Source organism: Porites lutea, chromosome 1 (genome assembly GCF_958299795.1).
Source record: "Porites lutea chromosome 1, jaPorLute2.1, whole genome shotgun sequence".
NCBI lineage: Eukaryota > Metazoa > Cnidaria > Anthozoa > Scleractinia > Poritidae > Porites > Porites lutea.
In genome coordinates, this window is record NC_133201.1 from 2,835,201 (window position 1) to 2,845,923 (window position 10,723).

The window sequence follows — 10,723 nt, forward strand, 5'->3', positions numbered from 1 at the left end:
CGTACGACAATTTCTCCATAAAAATAGTGTGTAACTAGGAAGTTTGACGTTTTAGTCGTACAAAACAGTGTTGTAGTCGTTCAAAACAACGACAAAACAAAGAAAAAAGCGTGCTGCACCTGCAAATTTGTTTTTGCTAATTAGAAGAAAAAGTGTGCTGCACGTGCAATTTGTTTTTTTGCTAATTAGATCTATTAGTCTTGAAGCCATTTTCATTGTCGTCCCCCGTTTAGCGTTACACCATTTAATTTTTTTTGCTTACACGTATTATTAACCAGAGCTTCGCTTTTAGCCCTGGCTAAATCTATATATTAACAGTTAGAAACTACCGCTGCGCTACCACTACCACTGCAACTATTCACGGGGAATGTGAATCTTTAATTTAATTATCCAAGTCCAAAGCGACGAGCCCCTAAGCTCTTCTTACGGTCGCAAAGCCGTAAATGGATAACCGTTAAACCGCATGGCAAACATTTACAAGAGGTGGCTGTGTGAGGAAAGCTTGAAAACCCCCTCCTCGCGCGACCCATTTTAATATATTTTCAATTTAGAAGCAAGCCTTCACTCGTTACTGTCATTTGAATGGACCCTCACTCGCCCAAAAACTTCATTGCGACAAATTATTGTTTCCTCATACTCGGAGATGATACCAGTTTCTTTTTCTTTCTTTGTTTGTTTGTTTCTTTATTTTTCGTTTTTATGTTATGTTATGTTAGGTTATGTTATTTTTTTTGTTATTATAAATTTTTACAAAAATTGTTTTCTATCTATTGTTCTTTTTATTATTATTTATTATTATTATTATTATTATTATTATTATTATTATTTAATGAATCAATTAATTTTTTTTTTTCATAAAAAAATATTTTAATTTTTTCATGTTCCGGGGTGTTCCGGGATGTTCCATGTTCCGGGTTTTATCGACGCCCAGTTAAAAACTGTGTTGACGTGAAAACCACATGTATATCTCCAGGGGAGCACGTAAGATGAGAAAAACACGCGACAAAGAATTCAGTTTTCCCAGGGAAAAGGAGCGAAATCATTTATTTATTGGTCAGCACACCGCGCCCAAAATGCCACGTCAAACCACACGATGTAAAACAGAGTTCATTACCATCGGTCATTAGCTTCCCAAGCTTATTATTACTTTCTGGCGCTTTGTTATGCGATGCGAAGCTCTACAAAAGTCTGCATTACTTCAGCCATTAGTTTTAGCTTCTTGTGATAGTATATGGCAACAGAATTACAGAATGCGCGCTCATCGCTTCTTTTACAGTTATCGTGCACGCGATTTGAAATTTTAGTTCGCGTGACACTGCGCTTGTCGTTAAAAGGGCCCTTTGTTTCTTCAATTCGCGTGCTCCAGGCCTGTACCCTCCCCTGAGGGTACTAGTGGCCGTCCGTGAAAAGGCCGAGAACAACAGAGTTGTCACTGATTTGCCTAACTTCACACGCAAACGTTCCCATGGCTTCGTCACGCGTTCCTAGCTACCCCACATGGAACGTGTTAAAGGCTTCAATTTGCCTACCCTGCATTATTATATCATTCAACATAACTCCAGATGCAGCTTGGCGTTAAAAAAAGACGTTGGCGTTAACGTCCGACGTCACTGAAGGTTTCTGCAAATAGGGCCGGCTCAAGCAAAGGCGTTTTTGAGCAACGCTTGGTAACCGAGTGAGGCCTTTTTCATAAATTGTGCACGCGACAATCCCGAAAGGTAATATGGGATATGAACAATACACTGTTCCTGACGACTGTAGCTGTCGAACCTACTTTTGTTGCTTTCCTTTAGCACTCGCAACCACATTTCCATGGCCTTTCGTGCCAATTCTTTCAAATTTCTTTGAAAAAAAGAGAACTCAAAAACGCTCACAATGCCTTTCAGGATTGTCTCGTGCACTTTTCCCGACAACCTTTCTCCAAATCGCTGTATTGCTAACTTTCATTGCCCTTATAGAGACGATTTGCTCGAAAATTTGGACTAAAGAACCACATAAGAATGCATAAACTCCGCTCCGGTTGCGCGAAAACGCCTCTGAAGCCCCGAGTAGACACTTGCGCGCGCATAAAAATTTATCATCAGGCACAATGTGCGCTTACTGACATTATTACTATTTTAGTAATTTTTTTCACGGTACCTGAAATAGAAAATTAAATACATAAGTTTTAACTGACCTTGGTAAGCAAATGACGGTACAACAAAGACTTTTATGGGAGGTGACTATTCACTCTTTTCGACGGGAACGTTACGATTTCATACATTTACGTCAATGCATGTTCTAACTTAAAAAACGTAACAAATGAAACCAAGGCAACGAAAAGTATTTTCTAGTTAGGGTTTTGCGTGCTCTATAAAGCTCAGTGCTTACCGTGAGTATTTCACCAGAGATTTTACAGTAACTGTTGAAGTTTGTATTGGGGAAAATGTGCGGTTCGCTTCTTTCCAAGTTTAATAAGACGAAGAACCAAATTGATCCAGCGGTTCATTTATTTTCCGGGCGAAAATTTTCGGGCCGTTCTCGCGAAGATTCGGCGTGTTTCGAAGACAGAGGCTTTTGGAAGGATGGGGATGGAAATGCTGAAGGATCAAGCTGTGATACTTTGGCGACATCTTCATGTGATAGCTCTGAAATGAGCGAAACTGATTCCTCTTCGCAGGAAGACATAGAAGCCGCTGTGCGCGTTTTGGACAGGTCGGTTTTACCGTCAGGACACAACAAATCAGTCAGGCTTCCCGTGATTGAGAGTTATATCAATGAAGAGAAGATGCTAATGGAAAGTGCCCGTCAAATCCTGGGGTGTCAGGGATATGCTACGTATATCTCATCAAGCTCAATGACGGTGGCTAAGCCCATAAGTGCAACTAATTCCACTTTGCCAGGAAAGGCGAACACGGCTGTCGCCTTTGATATACCTTCCGGCAGCGATAAGACGGTTTGCCCGTCTGCCAGAGTTCCTTGGCGCTTAAGAAGGCACAGAAAAGTGGTACCCGAGCTAACTTTACAGGTAGTTAGAGAGAAAATGCGCGCTGCAGAAGAAAGAAAGCTGAAGGAACTTGAACGCATCCGAGACTGTGCGCGTAGCAGGGCTGGAACAAACCGACCACATCCTGCAGAGGCCACGTCAAAAGCAACAAAAGAAAAAATTGCTTCCAAGCTGGTGGCAGCTGAGATCAGGCGTAATGAAGAGATAGAGGAGGGAAGAGAAGCTGGCAACAGAGCTTCGCGAAGCAGGAACAGAATTGCAGCAGCCCAGGCTTTTGCGAAGAAGCAAGAGCGTGAAGCTTCTAGCGCGCGAAAAATGGAAAAGATTGAAGAAAAGAGGGCTGAGCACCAACAGAAAAGTGACAAACAAAAGAAACTCAAGAAAGAGCATGTGACATTCGAGGACAAGGTAAGGAATTTCATACCATAACAGTACTAATATACCTGCGCGTCCCTGACGGCGATTCCAGAGAGGACAGACGGCTGTATGTTAAAACAGGCTAACCATTGATTTAAGGTTTATTTCAAATTCAGCTTTTGGTTTTCACATTTTAAAGCCAGTCTAAAATTGAAGAAAACCACTATGCATGATAGAGGATTTGTAAACTAAATCGGCAGAATTTAATCAGGTTAAAGGACTACCAAGAGTTCCAGGGATTTCTTTACGTTCAAAATAGGTGCACCGTCGGTATCAAATCGTTGGAAAAGGCGCATTTGGAAAAAAAATAAGAAGCAAAAAGTAAAATCCTGCGGGATTCATTAGGAATATATAGATGCCAAAGTCACACAAGTTAAAAATTCAAAAGAATAATTATATTATTTGATGAATTAAAAGAGATTTTTTTTTCTTTGCAGGCAAAAGAAATAGAACAAGACGTCCCTAAAAGCGTAAAACAATCCCGGGATAACGAAAATACTGAAAGTCACGTGTTCTCGGACGACGAACGCGATCATGAGCAGAAAGTCTGCTATGAATGGGAAGATTTCTTCGACGACTGAAAAATGAAAACATATTTTTGTACATTTTTTTTTCATTTATTTTTCTTAATGACTTATTTCGACTTATATTCTGTTAAGAATGTAAAATCCCCACTTGAGTATCGTTCCATTCCGCGTTTCATGAAGTTAGACTGCACGCCATAAACGCTAGTTATGCCTTAGTTATTGCATTTGATACCGTTTTTCGATCCGATTGAAACTGTTACCGAATGTGACTAGTCCAAACTACACCGTACTTGCTATGTTTAATGTGATACATACCGAGCCTGTAGTGCAAATAATAAAGACTCTCATCGAGAATTCAATGAGGGTCTTCATTATTTGCACTACAAGTTGCATTTTCCATTCTCAGAATGAAAAGTTGTTAGAAACTTGTAAAGATAAAATAAACAATTTTCCCTTACCAAGAAATTCTTTTTATTCTTTAAAGATTCAGGTTCTGATTTTTAAAACAGAAAGGAGAAAGTATCCTACATTTACAGTCAAGTCTTTCTTTATAGATACCTCCCTAAAAAGCACACCTTGAGTTAGTTAGTACCTGCCGTTCTTTAGTGATTTTCTTTAACTCCCCTCAGGAGGACACCACGGAGGCTTTTATTCATTATAACTAACGTTAATATGTCAAAACATTTCCTTCCCTTGCCTTTCGGATAAATTTCGGTTTCTGGGAAACTGTCCACTTACCCTTCCCCTAAGATAACATTTACACTTATTGAATGTTGGCTTAGGGGAGGGGTAGGTGGGTAGTTTCTCAGAAACCTAAGTTGATCCGCCTTTTCGCCTATGGGAGTGAGCAAAAAATTTACAACTCACCTCCTGACTTCACTCATACTTAATTCAACCCTACAGGATCCTACAGGGGTTCAAAAGGCAACAGAATCCCCAAATTATATTACCCCTCCCCCTCCCTCAGGTCATAAGTTTCCTCGGTTTGCATCTTCGAGCATGATCTGAAGGAATATCGCCGCAGTACTGATTTTGTCAACTGAATTTCTGAACCCCTTGTGATTGAGATATAAACGTACGTAGTAGGTAATGCATTTTCCCCTTTATTGGCCTTGTTATTTTGTTAAACGATCTGCAATGATGTCACGAGTGCCCCTCCCTTCCTTTCGATGGAATATTTCCTCAATCAAAATAAGATACCGTGTGGCACGAAATTTTTGCGAGTACTAATATTTGCGGCTTTTCCTTGTACAGTATAAAAGACAACACCACAGAGAAAGTAATTCCTTTCATAGTCAAACCACTTCTTTTAAGTCAGAGAAACTTTACGTTATATTTCTCCTCCCGACTTCACTGGTGCGTTTAACCAAACGTTCGCGATCCACTTGACACCTTCAATAACGTCACATCCGCCATGTAAAGTCATCCAATCAGCTCCTCCCATGTGATCCGCCCCATCATGCTCTAGAAAATGGTTGTACCACATGACCGCGGTCCCTTTCTTTGGCTTAATGATCAAATTAGCCTCGTGGCATCTTTTGTTCAGAGTTATGGAGTAGTTCCTAGAGTGAAATTTGTGCGGGTCATCAGCTACTGGAAAGGCTGTCTCGCCTCCTTTGATTACATCGTTCAAGTACAAGATTACTGTTATAAACCTAGGAAATAAGTAAATATGGTATAGGTAATTTGATCGTAGGGTGCTGTAACAAATGATTATTTTTTGGTGGGACACGAAAATACCCGGGCCGGGTTGTTCAAAACTGGGTTAAGATAACCCAGGGTTAGTGCGAAATTTGAATTCAGATTTGAAAGCTTAAAAAGTAAATTCAGTTTAATTCTTTTTGTCAACAAGTTGGATGCTCTTCAAAATAACAAAGAAAATTATCCTAGAAAATGCTTTTGAACAAGAGAAAAAGAAAAAGGGTTAAATTTAACCCTGGGTTAAGTGCTAATCGGCCTTCGAACGGCTGTGCCCTGGTGCCAAGGACAAAAGTACCCTGGTCTTCGAGCGTAAAACATGCCTTCTAGTCTCCTAGTCAGCCGCCTTGCCCCAGGTCGCTAGCGATCGCTCTTTTGGAGTATACTTCAGTTAATCATTAAGAAAAGCGAGGGCGAAGGGAGTGATGGGAAGGGGACTGAAGACTTCCCATACTACCCGCTCGCGCTCTCCGCTCCTTCCCATCATCCTTCACTCTCGGACTTTTCACTCGTCTCCAGTAACCTGCTTTAAAAGTCCGTGTTCCCCTTTAAGCCTTAGGGAACGCCTGTGGAGGAAACAGTTCTAGTCAGAAGCCAATCGGTCATGGGCTCCTAAACGTCCAAGTGGAGTGCAAACATGCCAATAACATGCCATGGTCTTATAAAACAGTCTTGGTCCTAGAGCATAAACATGCCAAAAAACTGCATTCTTATTCGTACCTGCACAGGTGGCAGTCATCGTAGGCTGTTCCTCGGCAACATTCTGTTCTCTTTGCACCGCCGAAGGTTGTATCATAATGCACATTGTAATGCCCAAACGTAGAGTAACGCACGGCCTGAAATCAACGTGAAAATAATTAAGCAAAGGAAAAAGAGTAAATGACTATTTTAATCTATCCTCAGTTCCTTTTCTCTATTTCTTTTTCTTTCATTCATCTTCGACGTTTTTTCTTTTCAGGTGCGCAAGTGTTTTTTGGCGTTAAGGTCGCCACGCCGTTGATTTTATGAAAGAAAAACCGCGCAAAAACTAGCAGGGTATAACGCAATCGAGTTCCTGGGAGGAGTAACCTCAGGCCACGCAGACGTCTGGGTAGCTCACAGAGCTCAGTTGGGAGAGCGCCGGTCTGCTGAGCGGGAGGTCGCGGGGTCAAACGGCGGCCGGACCAACACTCAGCGTCCATTTCCCAACCGTTAGACTTTTCAGTCTTCTCGGATAAGGACGAAAAACCGTAGGCCCCGTCTCACAGCACTTTCACTTACCTGGTTCTTGCGAGACGTAAAAGAACCCACACCAATGTTCAAAAAGAGTATGGGACGAAGGTCCCGGTGGTGTGGCCAATCGTTCTTGGGATGGATGGGTTATCTGTAAGGAGAGATCTTAATATAGGGATAACCTCATGATCCTCCTTCAGGTGTCGTAATAACTACCTATAAACAGGGAAAATATTTTGCATATGATGACGTTCTTACGGCTGGGTCACAAAAGCGTGTGACAAAGCCCCAAGAACGTCTGCGTGAGGCTAGGAGGAAGGTCTTTTTAAAGCGTTTTCTCGGCCGTCGTAATAAAAAAAGAGAAAAATGAGACATCTTTTTTGTTTGTGGAGTGCAGTAAATGACGACTGAGAGTTTGAAGATAAGGTCATCACGCGATTACCCGTAGTTGCAGCATAATTTCACTGTAAACTCTGTATGATGGCAGACAGCTCTCTGAGAGTCCCGGAAGTGTCAGATTTAGAGATCAAACGAGTTTTGCTGTATAATTTTTTGCGTGACTGCATACAGGACACAAACATCTGCTGTAATATTAATTCATAACAGACCAACCTGAATGGGTTCACTTTTTTCAATCAACCTTCTTGAAAGACCCGTCAGTTTAGCAATTCTTTCTTGTAAGGTCTTCACTAGCGGTTCGTTTCTAGGCAAACTTGCTGTTTCACTAAATCGAAGATAATATCGAGGGGTTAACTTAAGCTCTTCCAAATGATACAAAAATTCCGAATAGACTGCATTGGTCAAATTGACACACTCTTCTGGAACAATAAAACCATCCAAATCCACGTCAAATAGGCGAAAAATGGGCCTTGCGTCTTCGTTCGTTGGATGAACACGTTTTTCTCTGTCCATCATAGTGATAAACTCCTGCAGAGAAATTTTTCTGTCTTTGTCTTTATCAAGGTTTGCGGATCGAAGCATCCTCCTGCAAAGTGCTGCTCTCTCGAAAGACAGGTTTCTTCCGTTCAAACTTTTTTCAAACTCTTCCCTTGGAATACCTTCTGCTTTTCCATAAACCGTTTCGCTGTCTTTGAGATGTTGCTTCTGCGTGATTTGGATGACTTCATCGCATTCCTTACGGCTTAAAAATTCCGGGATTTGGAATAAAAGTGGACGCAAACTCCTTGTCACAACGCGATACGTTTTGTCTTCGCTAAGATTTAACTCCCGAACATGGCCAACTTTCACTCCATCAAGTCTTACTAACCGATACATCGAATCCGTTGCCGAATGTCCAGCTTCATCGTAGCCATTCTTGGCACAAATTCGTGGCTTCCAGAATTTCTTTGTGTAGTTGCAGGAATCTTCCTTCACTCTTGAAATCGCCGAGGTTTGTCCAGAGCTCAAGGAGTGTATAAAGTAAAACTTTGGCAGCATAACCATAGTCACTAGAAATGATAAAAGTAACCTACGGATCTCGTGAAAATAACTCATTACTCGGCGTCTTTGCACTGCTGAAACAAAGTCACCTTTAAAAACGTAGCTACAATCACTCTTCCCCAACTGCCTCAGATCCCCGTTCTGTGAATATTGTCTCGTTGCACTATTCCCAAAGCGGAGATTGTTGGTCCGGCTTCAGTATACATTGTTCCATTGGCGAGTATTAACTCTGCCGAAAAGCCCAGATAAGATGCATTCAGGACAGCTAAAGTAACGCAACTTCTAATGAGTATCAAAACGAGGCCTTTGTTTTGGTACGAATTAGAAACAGTGGTCCTAAGAAGCTTCTTATCGCTTATGCCACTTTTTATTCTGAAGAACTGCAGACCGCCTGCGTCTGAGGTCAGCGATTGTTCATGCTTCATGCTTCATGGCCAAATAACGCATGGCCTGGAGGCACGTGGAGGGGCGCGGATATAGATTCACGCCGCTGCTGGAAAAAATTGAACGCAACGAAGTATCAATCATCAATGTGTGATTTGTGAGCGTACCCTGGGGCCCGTTTCTTAGTCAAAAGTCCTTATAGCGTGCGAGTCACGAAAATTCCCGCGCGAGAGCAGCACTCGAAAGGACACGCGAGTGCGAGGGGCGGGTTAGGGAATTAAAAAGGCAAGTTTTCCTCCGCCCCTGGCTGCTTTGCCGCTCGCTCGCTTGTGCTCTTTCATTGCGGCTCGCTAATGGCTCGCCATACATGGAGAGCTTGCTAGTAGGCTAAAGTCCTGATAATAAACGGGCTTGGATGTGATTTATATTTAAGGTCGAGGTTTCAATGGTTTTCCAGATATCATAGGGAGCTTTAGCATCGACGACGGCAAGGGCAGTGAAAACGTCAGATTTAAAATGAATTCCCGTTTTTTCAATCTTTGTCGCGTTTTTTCCAATTTGCTGAAAATGACAAGTGTAGGCGAATTTCCCTGGAGTTGATTACTTGAGAACCGCACTCAAGTTTAGAGAGAGAAAAAGAGATTCGTCGTCGCTTCTTCACGTCCTCCATAAAACTTGCAATTAGGTAATTTTACGTCATAGTCGTGCAAGGACGCTAAAGAAATGTACAAAAAAGCGTGATGCAAGTGCAAAGTTGTTGTTTTGCGTAATAAACCGATTGCGTTTTTGACGTCCTCGTTGCCGTCGCTGTCGTCGTTGCCGTAAAGCTCCCTGTGATAAAACTAAGAAAACAAAATGGACTGATTTGTTAATTAGCCAAGACACGCGCTTTTATTCTTTAGATTTTTATTTGAACAGGTGATTTCGGAACTTTTCCTTCTTCGCTCTCAGAGTCCAGGCGTCGCTGCTCAAGGTTAATTTAGTTTTGAAGAGAAAAGGCAAACTAGGGTGACACGAGCTAGCCTGCATTGCAAACGTTTCCAATTGATTTATTGCAAACGTTACTATCCGACAACGGCGACGCAAATGAAAACGTCGACTCGGCGTTGAAAAAAAGACCTCGAGTCCATTGGTGACGGGAACTTTTTCGCCTTTTTTAGTACCAGGTCACCCGGTTAAATGAAAGTGCTAGGGAAGCTGGGTTGGAACTGAAGAGAGGGAACCTCGTCCGAGTTCAAATCAGGGAGAGAGAGTAAAATTGATCGCCTTGCCGTTCCCGTTCTCAAGTCAACTCAAAATTTGGTCATTTCACGTTGTAGTTGTACAGGGACCAAAGAAATGTATTTAAAAGGGCGCTGCATATGCAGAATTGTTGTTTTGCTCATAAAACCTATTATGTCTTAGATATTCCCGTTGTCGTTGTCGTTCCCGTCGCCGTCGCTGTTGTAGTTTCCTAAGGACCCTATTAATTTGCGCCAAAGTTGGAGCCTCGACGAACTCGCGCGGAAAAGCTTGCAACACAGGTTAGACTCGAGTAGGCAATTGATGGGCGTGTTTTGCCCAGCTTTGGATAAATCTTTTGGCAATATAACTAATGTTGTAAAAAAAACACCCACACACAGAACAAAAAGCTTGTTGTTCACTTACGCCAGCTATAAATTGTTGTAGGACGTGACTCGTATATATAAAAGGATCGTGTACACGACCCCATGATGACAGAATCAATCTACAGGGAGATCAATAGGCTCATTCAATCCAAGCTATGCGCTACACTATTTGCAGTATACCTCTAGCTCTATTGGTTCTCTGCCAAGCCAACCAGTGACCTTTAGACGTTTGAAGACTTCCCAAACAAGGCTATCGTTTTGCGTCTTGAAAAAGTATAGTCTGAGTTTTGAGGTTTGTTTTGAGGTGAACAAATACCAAATAAAAAAAACTTGTCGTCGTTCTGTCTTTACTCAGCTAGTAGCATACAAAAGTATTTTTTGGGAAAACTTGATCACGTACCTCAAATAGCCGTTATGCTTGAAAATCTGTATTCAAAGACCCCGGCCATCGC

At 41.9% G+C, this 10,723-nt stretch overlaps 2 protein-coding genes across 2 annotated transcripts; one reads left to right on the forward strand and one right to left on the reverse strand.

The window, feature by feature from the left end:
- Window positions 1-2,206: 2,206 nt before the first annotated feature.
- LOC140942457 (uncharacterized) lies at window positions 2,207-4,164 on the forward strand. The gene is made up of 2 exons (XM_073391382.1): window positions 2,207-3,394; window positions 3,841-4,164. Exons 1-2 carry the CDS (start codon window positions 2,426-2,428, stop codon window positions 3,982-3,984), a joined length of 1,113 nt encoding a protein of 370 aa, XP_073247483.1. The 5' UTR covers window positions 2,207-2,425; the 3' UTR covers window positions 3,985-4,164.
- Window positions 4,165-4,178: 14 nt separating this feature from the next.
- Window positions 4,179-8,579, reverse strand: LOC140942473 (transmembrane prolyl 4-hydroxylase-like). Its single transcript, XM_073391385.1, has 3 exons — window positions 7,453-8,579; window positions 6,349-6,464; window positions 4,179-5,585 (listed from the first exon to the last, which is right to left on the reverse strand). Exons 1-3 carry the CDS (start codon window positions 8,332-8,334, stop codon window positions 5,261-5,263), a joined length of 1,323 nt encoding a protein of 440 aa, XP_073247486.1. The 5' UTR covers window positions 8,335-8,579; the 3' UTR covers window positions 4,179-5,260.
- Between the last annotated feature and the right edge of the window lie 2,144 nt (window positions 8,580-10,723).